At 40.5% G+C, this 22987-nt stretch overlaps 1 protein-coding gene across 1 annotated transcript in view; it reads right to left on the reverse strand.

Annotated features, from left to right (window-relative positions):
- Window positions 1–22987, reverse strand: part of DLGAP1 (DLG associated protein 1) — a gene marked incomplete at both ends in the record, with an annotated part of 129908 nt that overhangs the window by 19822 nt on the left and 87099 nt on the right. Inside the window, 2 exons of the mRNA XM_079533714.1 lie at window positions 173–264; window positions 2810–3183. Coding sequence (XP_079389840.1) covers window positions 173–264; window positions 2810–3183 — 466 coding nt within the window. The remainder of the gene's footprint in view (window positions 1–172; window positions 265–2809; window positions 3184–22987) is intronic.

Genomic DNA, 22987 nt, shown 5'->3' on the forward strand with positions numbered 1-22987 from the left:
TCAGGTCTCCTACTGCTCCTGGAAAATGCCCTCTGAGCAACAACAGCCCAATGACCTAATGACTCAGACAGGAAGCACATTTATGTTGCCATGTGCGCAGGAACTGGAATTCATAGAAATAAGTTGTAGTACAACTACTTGCTTTAGAAAAACAGTATTATCTTTTACTCACCACTTCTCCTCCTCAACTTGCACTCCTATGGACTGGAACTTACTGGTTGCTTTATTTTCACCTAGTTTGGCAGTTTCTTCAGCACCATCAACCTTAAAAAGATTAGTAGCTCATTAGAATATATTTTGGCTGAGATATCGCCTGGATACTTAGAATTTCTATTCATGATCTCTACTAAGTGCTGCACATATGGCTTGTACCATAGCTACCTTCATCCACTTGGATGGTTTACCTCTGGTATGCCCACTGCTGATGTTATTCATGAATATTCATCATTCTTGTTAATCTCTAAGGCATCTCTGTTAAGATGACATTAGGCCTGAGACATGCAAGTGGAGTTTGTCCAGTATGTTATGTTGGATGCTGAGATTTGCCAGAGCCTCTGAGCAGCTGCAAATCCAATTCCTGCACTGCACCGTTCTGTAGGTTTTACCTGTTACTTTGTACATTGCATACATGGTTATGTTAAAATGGCATATTTACTTTTAGTGTCCTTCTGGCTCCAGTCACTGTAGTTGTTAAGTCCCAGTGCTACATAAGGGATTGTTAGTCACAAAAAAAAACCAACCAACCGAACAAACAACCCAAACATGGCAGCAAACAGCATTTTTGGACCACGGTGCATGCACTCTGACCCTGGCTATACAAGAACGTCGGGTGCAGCGAGCATGTCTCCCACCAGCTTGCTATTGAGAGCAAATATAACAGCCTTGTGCAGGAAAAGTGATCAGAAAGATAGGAGTTTCAGAACAAGACAGTGAATCAAGGTAACTACCAAACAGTAACGTTTTAGGGTGATAATTCCACCTTAAATTACAAAACTAATAGAGAGAAGTAATTGTTTTGACAGCTTTACTTTGCTTGTTTGTTAAACAGGTTTACAGCAAAGACTGCTGGTGATCTAGGAGCAACTGAGGGGTGCAGGGCACACACCAGGAGTTCTTACCACATGTGCATTTCATGTTTATTATAGAAGGAAGCAAACTCCTGGCTAATATGGCTTACACTACTTTAGGCCAAATTATAAGGAAGGTGTTCACCTGCTCTGAGCTCTGTGTAAGTCTGAACTTGGCTTCTATTGCAGTCAGTGGAGGGAGGTTGGCATATGGATGGTGATTAAGCTACTCAGCTGTAATTTTTACAGTTTCAGCAGGAGATTTTCAGGGGCTTGAGCAGCATTTGGGCCTCTGTTTTCCTCAGATTTCAGCAAACTGGGGCTCCTGTTTCTCCTAAAAGCCCTGTTCTTTACTTGCACCAATGTTACCTTCAGAAAAGAAAGATGGGAGATGGTGTCTTGGGAACCATGGTTCATGTTACTGCTATTCATATGGAATGCTGCAAACACAGACTTTATTTCTTTCTACCCATTACTTTGTCTGCAAAGGTCTTTGTTGCTTTGTTCAGTGAAAGGAGGGATCACAACAATAAAACAGCAGCACCTTAGCCTTGACTGGGTTTGGCAATAAGTAATAGGGTGTTCCTTTATCCCTGTCCAATCTGGGTCTTGCTCCTGCATTTAACACTAAAAATATCCCTTCTTTCAGAATATATCCAAGCCAAACAGCTGTGAAGCAGAGAAAGGGTACAAGAAAGGCAGCAGACCCACGGGCTGTAGTAACTCTTGGCCTTCCAAGAAGAAGCACAAGGTGAGTAAAGTCACTGCTTGTCTGGCAGCTGCCCCTGGGGATGGCATGCTCAGCACCTCCTATCTCGTCAGGCGGATGCAGTGATTTCACGGTAAGTTCTTAGGCTTTGCTAATCAGATAAGCCTGTCCAGGCACAGAGGAGGTTGTAAACACAACCTCCATCTGCAGGGAAAAAAAAAATCATGTTTTCTTGGGAAGGCAGATAAGCTGTGGATTGCTGTTCTGTTTGCTCGGGATTCATCTCCCATCAAAACTTGTGCTGATTTTCAGTTGATTGCAAGTTCAAGTACTTTGTTGCAAGAGCTAATCCTGCAAGCAGATAGTTGGCCTTCCATGCACATTCTTGTGGGGGGATATGGGAAAAATTAATTAAGATAGCAGATTAAATTGGCCTAGTTTATTTGCTCTTCTCCTTTCTGTAAATACAAGCGAACTTTGGCAGGGTTAGTTTTCTTGTTTCATTCCACTAGAGGTAACAAAATGTAATTTTCCTTAACAAGGGCAAGTCAGAAGGAACTTATCCTCTGCTCTTGAGGCTGGGATGGAAACAATGCTGCCTCATTCGAGCGGCCACCAGTCATTATGAAATGCATGAATAAGCAGTGACAATTAATTCAGTGAGGCTGGATGAAAATATTTTTTGGGTGATAGTGTAATGTAAATCATTGTTTTACACATTCCCTTTCAATGATTTAATTCATGCCTTTCTGACCCCTGCTGTGTTATGATTCATAGATTAGTACTCATGTGTGTAATTTAACAGAGCTGAATAACAAGCAGCAAGGAGACTTAAATTCTCAAATCTGATGTTTTTATGATAAATTAGTAAAACATCATTAGTACCATGTAGCATTATAAAGCTGCTGGAAATTCTAATAGGTATCTGAAAGAAAAAGAAAAAAAAATAGACAAAACATTGCATAACGAGCAGTAAAATAAATGTAGAAACCCAAAACAATGGCACACATATAACCTAAATCCTGTACTGTACCTGTATTCCGATAGATAAGCATCTGTTTTTCTTGAAGTGGTCCTTCTTTCTATCTTCTACTGCAACGGTGGCAATGGTTGTGGTGGTGGTGACAGTGGCAGTGTTGTTTCCTACATGTTGACTTGCTGGGCCATGGATCTGTGCATTAGCAGCTTCAATAGCTGCTGTTAGTGCCTTCATACTGTCCAAACTCTCTGTGGAGTTGCTAAGTCCAGACTGACTGATGATATCTCCCCTCTGTCCATGCCCATCCATATACGCATCTTGGGCAGACTCTGTGCTGCTCTGGGCTGTGATAGAGATAAATGGTTTGGTGGTAGTTCTTGGTGGGACTGGAGGCGGTGTCTTCTTATAGGTAGTAATGCAGGATGACACTGGAAAAAACATGAAAGTTCTTGATTTATTGAAGGGAAAATGTATGTATACCATCTTAAGACACCATGAGCATGGACAGAGCAGAGGCAAGGAGAATGCTGTTAGCCAAAGAAACCCCAAAAGCTCTGATAACTGTGCTAGGGAAATACCTTGCTTATCAGTGTCTTCTGTTCGTACTGATGTGTATGCCAGAGCAGAGCAGCTTTATTGCAATTGTTTTCTCTTTCTCCGCCCTGCCCCACTCTATTAACTTATACTTTTTAAGCTACATTTCTTTGTTCAGATAGAGATCATAAACCCATCTGAGATCCAAGACTTGATGCTCATCATCATGCTTCAACTTGTGTATTTCTTGTTATAAATTGTTACAATTTTTGCACAGCCTATTCAAATATTTTAAAAAGTCTTGTAAGCTGTGGAGGGCATGTTTAAGATAACGTTTTGCTGCTCATATTTCTCATAATAAACATATATGTGTATTTTTTGAAAAATGCTTAATTTTGCACAAATGGAGTTAATGTAACGTAGTCAATGTCTAAAGCCTGACAGCTGGTGGAACTTCTTAAAGGAAAGCGTAAGAATAAATGTTTGCAACAAGACTTCAAAAGTTTATGAGGACTCCTTTTCACATGTTGATGGCCGTGCTCTCATCATAAGTGCTTCTATATGGATGCAGAAGCTTATCTTGAGGTTCTCAGATTAGGAACTATTGGCTGATGTATACAGAATTACATGCAGAATGCAGTTCATGGAGATAAAAAAAACTCCTTTAAGGGATAGTTGGCAGCTCTGCTTTGCTGAAATCCTGGAATGCTCTCAAATGAAGGAAAAAAAGTCCATTAAGAATAAAAAACAATCATGATATGCTCTATTTTTTAAGCAAATAAATGCAGGCATTAACCTGCGCAAAGTTCAGACACAAACACGTTAACATGAATTCTTATTAACAATAATCATATGGCAAGAAATGATTCATTTTAATTGGCAGACGTCTGTGCCACCCACATGAAAGGTAAGTCTGCTACAGCTGTTCTGCTCCCTCTTTGCACTGTATGTGCTTGTAGAGCCAGAAGCCATTCTGGCATTAATTTGACTAGCTCAGATCCACACGCCTCATATCTCCCGATAGTTGCAGGAATAGTTGCAGCGTAAAAGGTGTTTCCAGGGCATGAAATCACATGGGATTTTTTTAAGAAGTCTGGTCTGAGTTTCTGATAACATGCCTGAACCCATGTTAAACCCTTTAAATGCTAATGGAAAAAGAGCACTTTGCGAAGGTTGTGAGAGTTTTGAAACTGATTCACTTCTGAAGAATCAAACAGAAACCACAGCATCTTGGAGAGAAGAGATAGATGAAAATGAACTTGTCAAATTTTAACTCCCAGGAAGTGAAGTTTATAGGGTTAAAGGTGCTTTTTAAAACTGCTTACGACAAGACAAACCTATGAAACTAACAGGAAAGATGACAAATTTACAAAGAGGCATGTGAATTTTGCACAGTTCTTCATTGGTTTTGATGCTGACAAAAAAGCATTTGTTGTGACTGTGGACACTCAGGGAAATTGGCTGCTCTTGTTGCAGCACAAGCAGACTTACATAGAATTGTGGAGGCTGCTGCTGAGGTGATGGGATCCCAGAAATAACCTAAGTGGCTCATGGCCTGCAGAAATGCTCTCCAAGTGGTGGAAATGCAAAATGAAATTTACCACTGAAGAATTTAAAGCATATACATTCACTCATATATCCAGGTAATGCTTTGGCAAGCCTGTTCCAAGCTCATCTAATAGAGGTTTGTGTGCCATGCTACCTTGCAATTCAGCAATGTATAAAATGCCCAGTTTAAAATATGCTGAGTAAGGGCATTGTGGAACTCCTGGGCAGACAGCAGCACCTTCAGGACATCCTTGCAAGGCACACAGGTGTCATTCTTCTACTTAGCAGATAACAGCACTCTCCAAAAGTGCTCTTAATGAGGAGAAAAAGACTGTAAAATAAAAAGAAAGCTCCAACGTGCCTGGTCTGCATGTCACTGATCATCCTTGAAGGGACAGAGAGTCAACAGCAACTGCCTGTCGACAGCTACCGGCACTCTGGTCAGTGCAGGACAAATACAGAGACCCTTGATTGAGATGTCTTCCATTCTGCTGGTAAATGCACTCAACGAGGAGCCTAATCCACGCCACAGTGAAAGATGTTTGCACTCAGCTAATTAAATGTGAAGTTATTAAGAGGGGGAGAGGATTGACAAGTCATACAGTGAAATTGTAAAGAGAAACAGCAAACGTTGTTTCAGCAAGTCAAAACAAATCCTCGGTTTCCTGGAGTCACGCAGCACGCACTGTACAGCTCCAGAGAAGCAAAGCGTGCAAGTCATAAAAGATCCCCAGGCGCTCTGTTACTGGAAATGATGCAAGCTCCCACCACTCCTGTGCAGAAATGACAACAAAACTGTGCTCTGGCTGCAACTGTTTGCTGGAGCTGCCTGAGCCCTCCCAGTGGCTGAAGTATGACAGTAAAAGGGATTTGGTGCACTGGCTTTCTCTAGGCACTTTTCAAGAACCGAGCAACGAGTGATATGGCAACCTGAAGGACCTGTCTGAATTTCACTGGGTGATTTTCAATGCAAAGGTGCTCAAAGAATAAAAGGAACACTCCCTAAGAGAAAGGAGCTGGAGCTGTTCTTGTGCAGCCCAAATCAGCGCATTGGGTAGGTGAAGGAAGATGCTGTGTTGTGGGCAAGAGGAGATCGTGGTTACCCAGTGCTGGTGGTGGAGAACATCACAGGTTCACAGGGTATGTGGAAAAACCACAGAAATCTTCACACAGGGGACATTCAGACAGTTTTGCACTTGAGAGTTTGTTTAATTCACATCAGGAAGTGAATTTAAAAGGACTCCGTAATTCCTAATAAATGCATTCTTGGATATGGATCAAGGAGTGAACTTCTGTACTCAAAATGATCTGACTGGAGAGTCAAATCAAAGCAGACTCATTTGTCATTAAAATTGTTTAGGCATGGAGTTAATCAGAAATAACTTTTTCTGAACATTAAGTGTGTGTATAAACGCACAGTTTGTCATAATATAGAGTAATTTTCTGTATTACTTTACATAGCACCGAGGGCAGCCTGATCAGTGGGTGGCAGCCCTGCCCACAGCACGGGGATGGAACTGGCTGGCCTTTGAGGTCCGTTCCAAACTAAGCCATTCTGTGATTCTGATACAGCAGATAAAGATTCTTGTGCTGCAGCATTATCAAGGTTTGGTTGAAGAATAAGTTAAATCATGTGCAAGGAAACCTTGGCTCCCAAAGCACCTTGAGTCAGCCCCTCGTTCCCAGCTCTATCCATCCTCACTGCTCTCCTCCTCATTTTGATCTTGATTCCATTTCTGTAGCTATGCCTTTGGGTTACAGTTTAATCACGAATACTGAGAGAAAAAGAACTTTCCCCAGATTAACAAAAAATAGTCACGGTGTTTGTCCTCCTAGCTAGTATTTCCAAACAACTAGCTCATGGGACAGGAATTTGAAACAGGGAGTGTCAACCACCCAGTTCAGAAGGAAGTCTAATGATGAAAAAAAAAATAAAAATCCGAGATTGCATAATAATAAAGACTTGAATTTGAATGTTTCATTGTAAGAGCACTTCAGTTGTTTAAACACGCTCACTAGGGAGATGAGCCCTTGGGAGCAAACATCAGCACTCAAACCCAGAGTTTTAGCTCAGTGAATGGGTGCTCAAGAGAACCCCAAGGCAGATCAACACTTGTGAAGGGATCAGTTTCACACAGTGAGCAGCTAAGCAGTTTGGGATGAGATAGGTGAGCAACATCTTCCCCTCTCTGACTTGGCAGTCCCAGGTGAACTTAGTTAACAAATGCAGGGATAAATAAGGGTGCAAATTTAAAGCCAACTAAAATAATGGTGCTTCTCTTGAGAAAAAGGAGCAGCAAAACACACAGCATGTACACAATTAAGTATTAATGAGGCAAGAGCTCCTCCACCCTGCACTGATGGACTTCATCGTTATGATTTAACTCCCGTGTAAAGGTATGCTGCACCAATACTCCCGCATATCTGCACAATGAGGTAGGATTGGAGTGGGGGGGATGCAGGCACATCCATGCAGAGCTGAGACTCCAGAGCTGCAGCCCCTGAGCTCTCCATGAAGAAGTGCAGGGCATGATTTGCCATGGTACGTTCCAACAGAGCTGATGTTCTCTTTACTGTGCATGTATTTCCCTGCTTTGTTGAGATTTGGAGGGGGGTGGTGGTGGAGTAAATACTTAGAAATGGAGTTTTAGATCCTGTATTTTTGTTTTCTTGTGCAAAAAGTATGTAAGAAAATGGAGCATGCGTAAAAACAACTATTCTCAAAGCACAGATGGCTTCTGAGGAAACAGAGACCATTAAAAAAAAAACTGAAATAAAGATTTTCCTAAGAAGTTCTAGACTGCTTGAGGGAATAATACCTGAGTGAGTTATGGATGTCATTATCCCAAAAGAGAACTACAGAAATCTCTGTACTGTGCCATCAGGACTTCTGCCAATGCCATGTTTTTTCTGTGTCCCCACCACTGCCAAGTCATAAATCTCAGCCAACAAAAGCCGGAGATACACCAAAGGTAGAAACAGGCACAACTGTCAACTATACAAAGTATGTAAACTATCTTTACTGTACACAATAACATCTAATGTACCCTGAGGTCTAAAAGCCTGTGCTGCTGTCCATTTTGCAAGTTTGGAATGGTTGGCTTGCAGCTTTCCAGCTGGATGCACTAAGGGGCTCCTGAAACCCAAGCCTGACCATGGCTTATCCTGTATCTCACATGAGAATGAGTTACAAAATCTGCATGAGTGCTGTCAATGGATGACAGGTGAGTATTTCTCTACCAGATTTATTTTTTTCTTTTAACGGCTGCTGCTGGAAGCTGCTGATGCCAGTCAGAAGTTTAATTGCAGTCCCAGGAAAGCTGAATTAGTGTACAGAGAACAAGTGAGACAGATGAAGGTGTCTTCTAAATGTCATTTATCATTGTAATATCACTGCAAATTATGGATGTGCAGAGAAAAATTCATTGCATGTAGGCTTCCTATGAGACCCACTTCACCTTTTCTACTGTGTAACCATAGCTGAACTTCTCTATATATTAAAATTTGCCCTTACACTAAGAGTGCACAGCTTCAGCTGATTCGGCCTCAAAGCAGACAAGTCTATAAGAAGCTGAAGCTCAAGGAAAATATTTCACATAAACTGATAGTTATTACCCAAGTGAATAGTTGCTAGGTTGGCTTATTACATTTTGCTCTTAAAAAAACATGATCTGCACTGGTCTTGAGCAGTCGAGGGCTTGACTTTATATTTTCTGAAGACAGAACATGGCGATGTGCACAGCCCAGATCTTGTTATGCATGTGGTGATGGTGCTTTTCTGAAGGGCTTTATCCCAGCCTTGGCCCATAAGATGTGATGGTGTTTTTTTTTGTTTGTTTGTTTTTTTCTGAGAAAACACCAAGAAACATTACCTGATTAATAGCTTAAATGAAGCGTACAGTACTACTCTGATGTTTTCTGCACCTAAGTGCTTCACCAATTCCCTCATGCTCCTCACTGTCAGAGCAGTGATAGAAAACAAGAAACATTAGACCTTAGATCAAAAACAGCCATCTAAAAATTCTGTGTTTCAGAACTTACATGCCATCAAATCACCACAGTAAGAAATTCACAATCTTTCTGAATACCAGTGCATTCATGTTATAAAAAGCATTTATGGAAAGCAGAGCAAACAATGTGAAATATAACAGCTTATCCCACTAAGACCAAGGGAGTGTAACAATAAATAAATGTAATAATATCAGCATGATCCTTTTCCCATGTATTTTCCAGGAAGCAACTTCACTGGCACTTTGATATAACTTTTTGTTATGTGTTGCTGCAGCACACTCAAATTCTAGAATTTGCATCCCTTTCCCTCTGGCAATACTGTTAGTAAAGCAAAAAAAATTTTTTTTTTTAATGTGGTGTTGCACTAACCCAAAGCAGACACATAAATGTAAGCAGCTACCTAAGTAAAAACACAATGCATGACCCATTGTCTGGATTTTGGGAAACATGGAGGGCTGAAATTCCTACAAGTACTTGGCCATGTGAGTTAGGCAGATTCAAATCAAAAGCTTTAAACTCAAACATACCCAGAAAAACTTACCACTCTTTTTTTTTCTTTTTTATTTCTTTGACGACTGAAGAACAGTTGAATGTAAAGACTTGGGCTGCACACTGTGTGCTCTTGGGGCTAATCACATGAAAAACACTCTCTTATTTCTGAATTGGATCTGGATTCTTAAAAATTTGACCTGAGGAGCAAATGCACAATCTCATTTTCAGGCTATGCCTGTAGCTCATTCAGCACACAGTCATGCAATGAGTATGCCAAAGTGGAGCCCGTGTTTGCCATTCTGCTTGGGTATGACAGTGTCAGTGTTGCCTCTTAAAATGGTCACATAGTTGAAAAATGGTCACATACTTGAAACTTCTGGACATATTAATGTACTCTTATATGTATGATTTCCCTTTACTTACAAATTGGATATTTAATATCTGAGCAGCCAATACACTGGAGGCTTGCATCCTGTCAAACCTGGAGGTGTATGGTCAGGACCAAGCCCATACAGTAATAAACCTCCCATGACTGTGTGTTTTACCCTCCTTAATTCATTTAGAAACACTGCTTGGCAGAATCATTAAGGCTGGAAAAGACCACAAGGATCATCTAGTCCAACCATCAGCTCACCCCCACCATGCCCACTGACCATATCCCTCAGTGCCAGATCCACACGGCTCTTGAACACCTCCGGGGTTGGTGACTCCATCACCTCCCTGGGCAGCCTGTTAAGTCCTTATTGATCCTCTGCTTTCCATCCTTTATCTTTGACAATGGAGCCAAGTGATTACAAAGAGGTTCAGTAGTCCCTCATTTTAGGAGGAGCTTGTCATGACCTTCATGGAAAAACTGCAAGGTGCAATTGCTCAACTTTAGCCACGTAGGACATAGGACTAGAAAATAATTAGATTCTCCTTCTCTTTTCCAAATCTGTGAATCTCAGTAACTAGTCTGTGAACCTTGAGGAGATTTAAGCAGGCCAATTATCTCCAAGTAATCTGATCAATCCAAGTAATCTGATTGGCAATGAAACTGGTGAGGGGTCTGGGGCACAAATCTTATGAGGAACGGCTGAGGGAGCTGGGATTGTTTAGTCTGGAGAAGAGGAGGCTCAGGGGAGACTTCATTGCACTTTACAACATCCTGAAGGGAGGCTGTGATGAAAAAGGGTCTGGCCTCTTCTCCCAGGCAAATAGTAGGACCCGAGGAAATGGCAAGAAGTTGTACCAGAGGAGGTTTAGGTTGGACATTAGGAGAAACTTTTTCTCTCAGAGGGTGGTCAGGCACTGGAATGGCTGCCCAGGGAGGTGGTGGAGTCGCCGTCCCTGGTGGTGTTCAAGAGGCATCTGGATGAGGAGTAACAAGGTATGGTTTAGTAGCTTGTGGTACTAATAGGAATGGGAGGGTGGTTGGACTAGATGATCTTGAAGGTCATTTCCAACCTTGCGATTCTATGATTCTATGATCATGCAGAATTTAAGCTACGTTTTAATATAGCTGGATATCCCTGTTTTCAATATTACTGACACATCAACATGCGATTCCTGTCCAATGAAAAATGACTGTAAAAGTTGTTCCCAGCTCCTCAGTCTGGAAACACACTTCTTGGTTTGATGCTGATGTTGGCATGAAAGCAAGCTTCTACTGGTTCTTACTCCCAGTGGTTTTCTGAATAGTTAATAAATGTAAGGTAGAGTAAGCAGAATTCTGTACAATTGCACACATTGGCATAAAGCTGCTCGCACAAAATTTGATTACTGATGCATCTAAATTGGCTTAGAAATCCATTAGTTTAAATTGCTGCAAATCCACTCCTGATGTGGACAAGTATAGACGTGGATATGACTGATAAGGTCTTTAAAAAAAAAAAAACTTAAGTGAAAATGCACTGGAATTAATAGTGATTCATTCAAAGAGTTTATCCAAATTAACTGTATCAGTTCAGTGATTTAAAACTGATTTCCTTTCATGCCACAGTGTGTGAACAAGATACACATTGTTAGCAGTTACATTTATTTGAATGCACTGGAAATTGTACAGGTAAAATTACGCTGATGAAAATCTGTGAAGATTAAAAGTCCTCTTTAATTTTCTCAGTCAAAATCAGTTCTCAGGTCTGTTTGAATTCATTTGTGCCTGCATGGTTCACTTACTTTTATATCTGGTATTATTTTAAAAGATGCAGTAAAACACAGAACACAGTGATCAGCACTTTTACTAACAAACTTTTCTGTAGTGACCCACAATGGGAAACTTCTGCACTACAAGGCAGGTTTATACATAGAGAACAGTTATATTCCTTTGGTCATTATGGGACTGGTAAATATAGCAAGTAAAAAAATGTGGGTACACCAGTTTTTCATGTTACTCAACACTAAGGCTGTTCAGCTTTTAAGCAACACAGAAAGACATTGCTCTGACAAAGGCTATTCAAACAGGGTTAAAACAACCCATATGAAATAGAATTTACTATTTTGATATAGTAACCACCTCCATTATTAAGCAAACTACCTCACAGTGTGATATGTGTTGGTTTTGCTTCCTCACCATCCAGCAATTGACTTAAAGAACCCAACTTAAAAAAGTGAATACACAAACCTCTGTTGCCACCAAAGCTTCAGTGCTCTCATATTGTTTCTAAAGTCCACCTCTCAATTTGGTTTGAGAACTTTATGTTATGCTGCTTGACTCGTAAGTTTGTTTTAGTTTGGCTAAGAGGTAAAATTCAGATGACATCAATGGTGAAGGGCTGCTGTGCTAAAATCAGACGTAAATTGGAAAGAAACTACACAAACACCAAAGACAAGAAAATAAGAGCTGCTACAAACTATAAGAAGAATGTGATTGATAAAAGCAACATGAACAACTTTTTAGCTGCTATAAATTTCCAGGAAGCACCATGGGAATTGATTTATACCCTTTTATATTCTGTTGCATGCAGTTTGCTATGACTCATACAAGTCATGCAGGTTTAAGATCACACTATATTTTCTCATAAAGAATTACTAATAAACGTAAAAAAAAAAACAGAGTTCAGGAAAGAAAATATCACGTGGGCATTGAGCAAGAACATCTGTTCACCAGGGAAATACTGAGTTGTTTTTATGTAATCAGTACTACGTTCTTACTGTTCCAGTCCAAGTAGGAATGTCTAAAACAAGCAAGTTATCCAAAAACAAACGCAAAAGCTACTTGAAGCGGGAACAAGGAAGGGAAGAACTATTAGCAAAACCATGCTTCAGGCACAAGAGTAATTCGCTGCTTGAGTCAGAGTTATGGCCCAGCTGAGAAATTCTGCCTGTCTGGAGGTCAAGGCATAGTTATCAGGCTGGAAGTCACCTGTCTGGGACAATCCAATCTATTCTCAAATGACAAGGAAATGTAGATAAGAAGTTTATACAAGAAATTATATCTGTCTTTGGCATAATTTCAGGTAAACTAGCAAAACTGAATCAAGCCTGTAGACATTAAGTTTTTCCAAAACCTAGGGGAAGAAAAACAATTTGGTAAACAAGGCATGTTAGGAACATATGTCAGATATGTATTCGGTGTTGATAGGAAGTAAAATTTAAACCAAAACCTCGTTCCCATCTTTCCATTCTGTGTTCAGATTAAGAAATCATGGCCTTGCTCTGGGGCAGGATTGAGGTCACTGTGGATGACCTCATTATTTTACGTTTTTCATTTTTTTTCACAAAAATAATCTTACCTATATTTCAATAAACTAGTTCAAAATACTGGATTGGCATGAGCAATTCCTGTTGATCAGGAATTGAGTGTCAACACAAAATATATTGACATCTCTGGTGCCGTGCACCTCAGTACACAGATAATTTATAGTATAGAGATGTAGAGATATGATTTAGTAGTTATGATGTTGATGGGCTGACAGTCAGACTAGATGATCTTAGTGGTATTTTCCAATCATAATGTTTCTATGATTCAATGTATTTCAGTATATCCGAGGACAACAATCATGTCTTGTTGGGAGCCTTAAGCCAGCACCAATTCCCAGATTAAGACAGAGGAGGACAGTAATCCTGCCACACATGCATGAAGACAGAGCAAGCCTCAAGTCACAAGACTGGAGTGAGAGACACCCCCATCATTCCACATACTTTTGCACTTATTAAATAAATGCATATAAAAGAGGCCTTGAAGAAGTTCAGATTCACAATTTGCAGGGGATGTCAAGCACAACTTCCATGGAGACATCATAGAATCTTAGAATCACTCAGGTTAGAAAAGACCTTAAAGATCAGTGAGTCCAACCACAACCTAACCATACTTCCCTAACTCTTACAACCCACCACTAAATCATGTCCCTGAGCACCACATCCAAACAGTTTTGAAACACATCCAGGGATGGTGACTCAACCAGCTTCCTGGGGAGCCTATTCCAGTGCTTAACAACCTCTTCTGTAAATAAGTGTTTCCTAATATCCAACCTAAGCTTGGCGCAACTTGAGGCCATTTCCCCTCATCCTGTCACCTGTCACCAGTGAGAAGAGACCAACCCTATTCTCACTGTAAGCACCTTTCAGATATTGGAAGAGAGCAATAAGGTCTCTCCTCAGCTTCCTTTTCCCCCAACTGAACATTCCCAATTCCTTCAGTCTCTCCTCATAGGGCATATTCTCCAAGCCCTTCACAAGCCTCGTTGCCCTTCTTTGGACCTGCTCCAGCACCTCAATGTACTTTCTGTACTAGGTGCCTTTCTTTTTTTTTTTTTTTTTTTTTTCCTTTCTACCCTCCTCATTACAATTTATTTTAAAATAAGTCAGTTTAGTGACAGTGGGAGTTTTAAAACTTGTCAACAGGATCCCAAAACCCTGATGATGGTATTTATGTTATACTATACTAATGGAAAAAAGTCAGAGCTCATTATACATAATTTTAACAAGGACAAAGTGGCATTGCCACAGTGAAGGGTGAACGTGAGTAAAGTTTTCTCACCCAGACATATGTAGGATTTCTCTTTCAATTACAATTTCTTTTAGCTAAAAATTTCCAAATTAGTGTTCATGATCTCAGACTGGGATAGCACTCCCTTCTCCCTAGCTCCTAGATTACACAATAATTCTAGCATTTCTTACATTTACATAATTGTAAAAAATTAAAGATGCATTTTGTGCTGGCTTAGTTAAAAGGTAAATCCAGGCCACCTACTTAACACACAAAAAGAGAAATTAAACAAACCAACATGAGTTTTGACACTTCAAAGTACTCAGACCTTTTGAGTCTCTCCACTACAGAAATGCTTTCTGAAGATCACAAGGCCAATACCAGATCTCTGCAAATGCCGACAAAGCTAATCCACAAATCCATACAATCTCACATGCACATAGCAAATCCTCTACAACTCTAAGTGTACAAGATGAAAGAAAGAGGCTGGGTCAAGTTTTTAACCAATGATCCAATTTTTATGTTCTCTCCCTACCATTTTCTGCCCAAGCCTGAAATGTCTTCTTTAATTATCCTCCTAATAAGTCCCATATACTGCACACACCCATTCCTCCTTTATACAACATTTCTTTTGCAATCAAAATCTCAGCCTCAGAGATTTCACTGGCTCACTGTGAATCAGAAGGTCACCCAAATCTCTGATGGAACATGCCCCTGAAGACATATGGGATGCAAAAGAAAGGGACAGAATCAGGTCTGAATCCTCATGACCAAAGTGACTGGTGGAGAAAAGAGACGAACTGATGCAAATAACTGTGCATGTTGTGTAAAAACAAGGATGCTCAGCAGAGCAACAGGCAACCTGTTATAGAATCATAGAATTGCTCAGGTTGGAAAAGACTATAATGACTCAGTCTGCTCTGTTCAGCTATACCCCTATTACTTTGCTTGCAAAACTTTGCACGATCTCAATTTCTCTTTGCATGGATGTTTTAAGAATAGCTGTCTTAACAGTACAGTCTTATCAGAGTGGATAACTTTGTTGAGAATGTGTTTTATTCATTAACTGTTATTCACATCAAAATACAGAATCCAAACAGTATCACTGTCAAACACCAATCACCCAGCACAAAAAAACCCCAAGCAATTAAAAGGTACAGATGATGAATTATCCACATGCCAACATCTGCTTTTCATGAATTGTCTGTTAACAAATGATAAACAAATGCATGTGCAAAAATGAAGAGTGTAGATAAGCACCTTGGGAACTGGGAAAATTATATATTTGAGATTAATATCAGTTCTGGTGATAAAATCAGTCATCCCTTACTTCTAGCAATACAAATATTCTTTACTTTTTTTACCATAAGGGATCTAAGAGGCTATGCAGGCTGTGCCTAGCTGTAGGTCACAGTAGTACCATCTACAGCTAAACTGTGCCCAAAGAAACATTTCAGGTTACTTGGACATTTCTCATAAGAGCTACCATTCCACAATAATTTTGCATTTTGGAAGTGTTTTAAGCTGAATCAATGCATCCCGCTTTGATTTGGGACTAAGGTTATCCACGTTAAGAGTTATTCTGGAAAAACAACTCAGTACTTCTGAAGAAGTTGAAAACTTAGAGAAAACTGGTGTAGAGAGAAGGTTGCTGCACACTGAGCCTGAAGCCTCCTTCCATGACTTTTTTTTTGCTTTGGAGTCTATCAAGGTGTCAGGTCGGTCTCTTCAGCCATTAAAGACTAGCAAGGGTGTTAAAAGACTATTCAAGGTGTTTTTGTTGAATAACTTGGTTGAAGAAAACAGCAACAAAATGTATGCATGAACTCATCTTGGCCTAACAAATCTCAGGGCACAGCCTTCCTTTCCTGCAGAACTATTAGCAAAATGTCAACAATCAGATTTTAATAATTTCAAAGGCAGCTTATTACATCTATAATGCCATTCTTTTGTGTATAAAATTGCTGCCCAAAGTATGTACACCAGGAGTGAGATCTACTCATAAAATAAAAAAAAGTCTTTCTTACAATTTTCCTAAATTTAGTACTTAGGACAGTGACTGAGTCCTATTTTCTTTGTTACCCCATTCAGTTGACTTTTCTATACACGCCTTGAACATGCTATTTATTAACAGCCAAGTAGGCCACTGCAGCAGTTTTCTTTGAGACTGGGAACCTGCTGGCTTGACCTGTTTCTCAAGAGAGAAGTGTCATCTGAACAGGACAAAATTGTTTTTTTATTTTTCCTCCCTGCTTTTCTCTTCTGAGCACTTTTCTTTTAATCCCATAAAGTAAAATGTCCCTGTTCTAGAGAATCTTTTTTCCTAAAAAAAAAAAAGAACTGTACATAATTAAAGAAAAGAATGTAGAAACATTTTTCTTTATATTATACACTGCTAATGTTCTTCATTTCGTACCTTGCCAGAATGGCCTCTAGTCCTTCAAGATGAAAAGCAACATTTGTTGTAATTGCTTAGCATTTCACGCAAAGAGCTTTTTAGTTTAAAAGTGTCCTGCTCTGAAACGCTCAAGACTGTTTTTTTTCATCACTTCCATTGGTGCACGGTAAAAATAAGACCTTCTAGATCATTGCATTGAGCCTTATTAAGGAGAAGTGAGCCAGTTATATCCCTTCCCCCCTCTCTGCAAATTAGATGTTATCAAAAGAAAAAAATGATTTTAAAAAGATATTTTTCATATCCTTCAAGACTGCTGCATGCCACTTACAGATCTTCATGGAGAACTTGGCTTGGAGTGAGCTTCCACAGCCTATCATGTGTAAAATTCATCCTACACAATGACTTAAGCATCAGTTGCATCATTAACGCGTTCCTGTCTGCAGAATGTGTTTTTGCACTTTGCCAGATGAGACAGAAACAAGATGAATTGTTACTGTGCATATGCAGTTCTCTAATAAAAACAACACTGGCGTTATTATTCTTGGAAATGCATTTGGAAAATCTTACTCTACTTGTGTTGTATGCAATAGGATGACAGGTAGGCAAGGCACTGCAAAGTGTATGTGGTGTAAGAACGTGTAGTCAACAGGTACAATAAATACCTGTGTGCACATTCTTGTCTGAACACATAAATAGAGCCACCCACGCATACACATACAAAGCTATGTCTTATGAGGAGTGGCTGAGGGAACTGGGATTGTTCAGTCTGGAGAAGAGGAGGTTCCAGGGAGACCTTATTGCCCTCTACAACTGCCTGAAAGGAGGTTGTAGTGTGGTGGGGATTGGCCTCTTCTCACAGGTAACTGCAAAAGAACAAGAGGTAATAGCCTTAACTTGTGCCAGGGAGGTTCAGGTTGGATATTAAGAAAAATTTCTTCTCAGTAAGAGTGGTTGGGCACTAACACAGGCTACCCAGGGAGGTAGTGGAATCATCATCCCTGGAATGTTCAAGAATCATGTAGATGTGGCACTGAGGAACATGAATTAGTAGGTGTGGTGGGGATGGGTTGATGGTTGGACTAGGTGATCTTATTAGTCTTTCTGACCGTAATGATTCTATGATTTTATGTTCAAATGTACAGGTAGTGGAAGGAGGGATAGGTGACCAGGGAGAAGTAAAGAGATGCTGCTAGGCTGTATAGGGATGGGGTCAAGAAGGACAAGGTCCAACTGAAACTCAACAGAGCAACGGGTGAAAAGAAAGATAAGAAAGGCTTTTATAGTTAACAGCACCAGGTGTCCTACAGCTTTGTCAAAGACAAGAATCTTCAGCTCGCCTTGCTCACACAAACCTGCTTGCTAAAAAAATCCTGCTTATGAACAAACTAATATGCATTATTTCACTGCTCATTCTAGAACCATCCTTATAATTACTTCACTCTCAGCAGTCTCCCACATCCCTCTTGAGCTGTGAATTACAAGCTTACAACATAAGGGATACTAGTCTTGTGGCATAATTAGAATACATTTCCACAGGTTGTCAATGCAGAAGAATAGCTCATCTAAGGATGAATAGGTTCATTTACTTGAAGATAATTTTCTTTACCTTTCAGACTATCATCTATGTCTAACAGATGAAAAAGAACAGAAATTCTGTGCAGGTCAGCTTCCCTTAGAAAATAAACCCAAACATCTGTTTTTTCTGCCCTGGAATTTGAAGGTATGTAGGCTTGGAGTTTAGCCTGCCTGTTCAAAAGAAAGCTGTTGTTTGCAGAGTGCAGACCTGTTCTCTGCTGAAGATTGAATGTGTTAGTCACTAAGAAGCATAATGAAAAGTAACCATTTTCTGTTCTTCATAGCGCAGTCTTGGAGAGGAGAAGCGCACCCACATATGTCATTTTTTGATGTGCTATCAAATAGAATCCAAAGATTTTAAATATTATATTAAGCAGTTAGAGATTAAAAAGGCAATTTGCATGGAGTAAATACTTCCCTTTGGAATTCAGGAGAACATAATAGCTTTGAATGGGCAGCCTAGTCTGGTGGTTGGCGACCCTGCACATAGCAGGCAGCTTGAAACTAAATGATCATTGTCCTTTTCAACCCAGGCCATTCTATGATTCTGTGATTCTATGATATGTTTGTCATCTGCAGGTTATGCATAGCGTGAAAATGTTAACTATAAATGTTCAGAAATGCACGGAGCTGGATCAGCAGTGCTCCAGCAACACCTGTCTTGGGTAATGCAGAGCATCCTTTGCCTGCTCAATGGGTTTCACAGTTGCCTTATGACCCACAGAAAACTCCAAAGAAGTTGGGGGAAATTCATGATTCCTTCTGTCCTCATGTTTGTAGATGAAATTCCTACCATTCATTTGTGGCCTACTCGGTGCTCTTATCATCAGCGTTTTAACTCTCTGGTTTATGACTTTATTACTTTAATATGGTCTCTGAACCATCTGCAAACCACCTACCAGGCCTGGCAGCTCACACAGTTTGGGAAATGTACTCCTCTTTAGTTATTACATTAAAACCTTACTAAAGAGGCGAATCTAAACAACTTCAGAGATGTTCAAGGAGAACCACAGATTTCTTCTTGACATGCATCATTATGCAGTAAAAGAACATTCAGTGAAACATGGGGATATTTATTATTCAACAGATTACACTCCATTACAGCTTAAACTAGTTGAAAAGAAAAAGGACGGTGTTATTTAATTAATGATGGTTTGCAAATTGCATCTAGGGAGAGAACTGCTGCCTTTTCAGCTATTGTCAGACCACATGCCACGTGAGCACTGCTCATAGAAATGCCTCTCCCTGCTCTCACTCACACACGTCTTTCTCCTGACTTTGTACTGACTGCTCCTGAATGGTTTTGCATTCAAACAAGCATCTAGGCAAGCAAAAACATGCTGCCTGCAGAAAAAAGAAACCCTTTACCTCAAAGTGCCCACGTCTCTCTCTGCATAGGACAACTATTCACTACATCTTCTCCCACTGCTTTTCTCCAGACTTCCTGCCTACTCTCTAGTTCTGCTTCATATTGCAGCCCTTCTGATGCTCTTTCCTACTCACTCAGCATCCCACAAGCTGTACAATCACAGCTGAGTTCATCCTTCCTTACAAACTCCTGGGACGCCATATTTCTGTCTGAGAGCTCAGTATATACCCCTTTCTTTCGGCTCTGATTTTCTCAGAGTTAAAAGCAGAAATGGACCTTATGGGATCACTGCAGTACATTGTGAATGATGTATTGAATGCTATTTCCCTGTCTGCTGTGGCAAGTTCAACTGTGCTGCTTGCAACATCCATTGTCAGAGGGCTTGCACTATTTGCAGAGCCAGCCACCGTGATCCAACTGACTAGAAAGAAGCTATTCAGTTTCAGTGAAAAATAATGATTTCTCATTTTTTAAAATCCCCCTGGCAAAAAGCTTACGGTAGCTCCTGTCTCACCTCCTACTGTGCCTCAAAACTTCTTAAAAGCACGTTTTATACTCCTTCGTGGGTTCAACGTGTGCTTAAAGTGCGATGCTGAGAACCAAGGGATATTCAAAAGTATGCCCAACTAGTGAGCCTACAGTCAACAAACAGACCACTATAGCCTACCTATTCTTTTTTTCCATCCACCAAAATGTACTTCATTAAAGATGACACTAAATGAGTGATCTCAGACAATAAGTACTGTCACCTGTAGGCTGGCTTGTGCTGGTCCCCTGCTGGCATGCTTCTTTGCCTTCTGGCTTAGCCATCAGAGAACTGCAATTTTATGTGCCTAGTCTCAGGGAGCATGGTAGAATTTGAGCTGTTTGACACAGTTCTCAATGTTTTGCAGCCCACCATCAGTTCAGAAAGAATCAGGTGATTTATTGGTGTAGAAAATAATTTTTTGGTATCCAGCTTCACTGTTATTTTTCTGAGACTCAGGGACTTTTTGGGAGGTACAAACTATGCCAATATTTGAGTTACTAACATAGGTAGACGCAGAAAATGTAAGCAAGGTACCTTTAGTTGCTGACTGTGTGAGCAAATCAGATAGACATTCAAGCAATTAGATTTGTGTCAACAGATCCTTTTGCTGATGCAAGGGCAGTTCTCTTAGCTGCATCCAAAAACAAGCAAAGTTGGTTTTGAATGTTTACTTCTGAAAATTAATCATAAAATGGGCCAAATGCACCAAATCTTAATTTCCTTATGGATTTGAATAATTTGCACAGACAAAATGTAGGAGCCTACTTTTCTTCTGCTCTCAAGCAATTAAAAGTGAAACTTCTGGTATTTGCATGCAGTGGATTCCCTGTTCCCTCACATTGTCATGTCCTGTTTATACACTACCCATCCAAGGATTATATACTTCATGCACATAATTGCTTTTGATTCTATGGTGGAAACAAATTTCATAAGGCAGCCAAACTTCTCCTAACCAGGTATACATCTGCAGCCTCCCGGAAGCTCACTGACAGTTAATTCACACATCCTGTAGCTGCACAAGGGGTAGCATTCCTGGTGCCCTTGTGAGGTCACAGGCTGCTCCCACCCCACACAACTAAATCAAAGCATTCCAAGAAACCAAAGGGACAGTCAAGTCTCTGGAATTTCAAAGCAAACATTTCTGCATGTCTGGTGCTTCAGCATCAGCCAAGTAATTTCTCCTGGTAATCACATGCTTGGTTTAGCACAACTGGCTCACTTCTGCCTTCCATCTGATGATAGAGCAGGGCCTTGCTCCTGGCTGACCCACATCTAGGGAAGGCTGTGGAGATCAACAGAGCTGCACAGGTACAAGTTGAAAAGGACCCAGATCTGGGTTGTGTACATAAAATCATTTGAGTTGGAAGGGACCCTTAAAGGCCATCTATTCCAACTCCCATGCAGTGAACAGGGACAACTACAGCTACATCAGGTTGCTAAGAGCCCCATCCACCGTGACCTTGAGTGTCTCCAAGGACAGGGCATCTACCACCTCTCTGTGCAACCTGGTCAGTGTCGCACTACCTTGATTGTAAACAACTTCTTCCTTATATTCAATCTAAATCTTCTCTCCTTTAGTATGAAATCATAACCATGTACTAAGAAGGCACAGTTATTCTTCTAGTGAAGTTCTTCAGTCTTCTGAGGAGCGTGTCTGCCGTTTGGAGGTGCACTGCTGGCAGTGGGAAACCACTCCATGGGCCTTAAACAGCCTGGTCCACAAAATACCTGAGTACTAACAGAAGACAACTCTAATATAGATCTTTTACTCAAAGAATGCTAAAGCTCTTAGGAACATGATAATCATAATTGACATAGCCAACATTTAATTTACTAACTACAAAGACTTGCAAAACGCTGCCCTGTCCACAGTTTGTACCAAACCTCTGACTCACAGCTGTGATAGCTGAAGCTGTTAAGAGATAAGTAGTTAGGCCCAGCTGTGCTGCAGTTAAATGCACCTTCTCTTGGCCCTCTCAGGGAAGGCACCACCTATGATGGGCATGGGATGTATCACCGTACAGTTATAATGCAATACAATATTCTGTGGACAGCTGCCAGTTGAGATAGCAAGCCATGATGGCTCTTGATGAGGCTGTTCTAATTTCCAAAGCAATGGTTCATTGGAACCTCTCCTGTGTTCCCATCCCAGTTCAGCCTGGGTTCATAGCACTTTTTTTTTTTTTTTTAAACAGACACAAATCTAAAAAGACTCCTTAAGAATCAATGTAAGGGTTTTTTTTGTTTGTTTGTGTTTTTTTTTTTAAATTTTTTTTTTTTTTTTAATTTTTTTTAAATATGGTGTCTGCAGGACAATGACTGAGAGAAGAGGAAGGAAGGAAGGAAGGAATGAAAGCTGGGCTAAACCTGACACCACGGTTCTCGACTCCACTCACCACAAAACCTAAGGACAGGTGTATTCCAAAGAATCAGAATGGCTTGGGTTGAAGGGACCTCAAGGATCATCGGGTTCTGATCCTCCTGCTGCTGTCAGGGCTGCCAACCACTAGATCAAGTTCTAGATCAAGTTGCCCAGGGTCCCACGCAACCTGGCCTTGAGCAATTCCAAGGATGGGGAATCCACAGCCTCTCTGGGCAGCCCATGCATCTCACCACTCTCAGCGAAAAAGATCCCCCTCGCATCTAATAATTCTCTCACTTTAGTCATATGAGAAAGTGAAACTGCTTTTCATGTACTGTGCTCACAGTCTTTATTTCTCTATTTCTAATGCTCTCAGATATTTCTACTCTTGGTTGGTCATCTTTGTTCTAAGCTTCTTTAATTATCACCTCCCGGGTTCTGGGGAACCCTCTATTGGAGTAGTTCCTGAGGATAAAGCCACAATCCAATGACATTAAGAGATGTT

The sequence above is a fragment of the Tetrao urogallus genome (assembly GCF_951394365.1).
Source record: "Tetrao urogallus genome assembly, chromosome: 3".
NCBI classification, from domain to species: Eukaryota; Metazoa; Chordata; class Aves; order Galliformes; family Phasianidae; genus Tetrao; species Tetrao urogallus.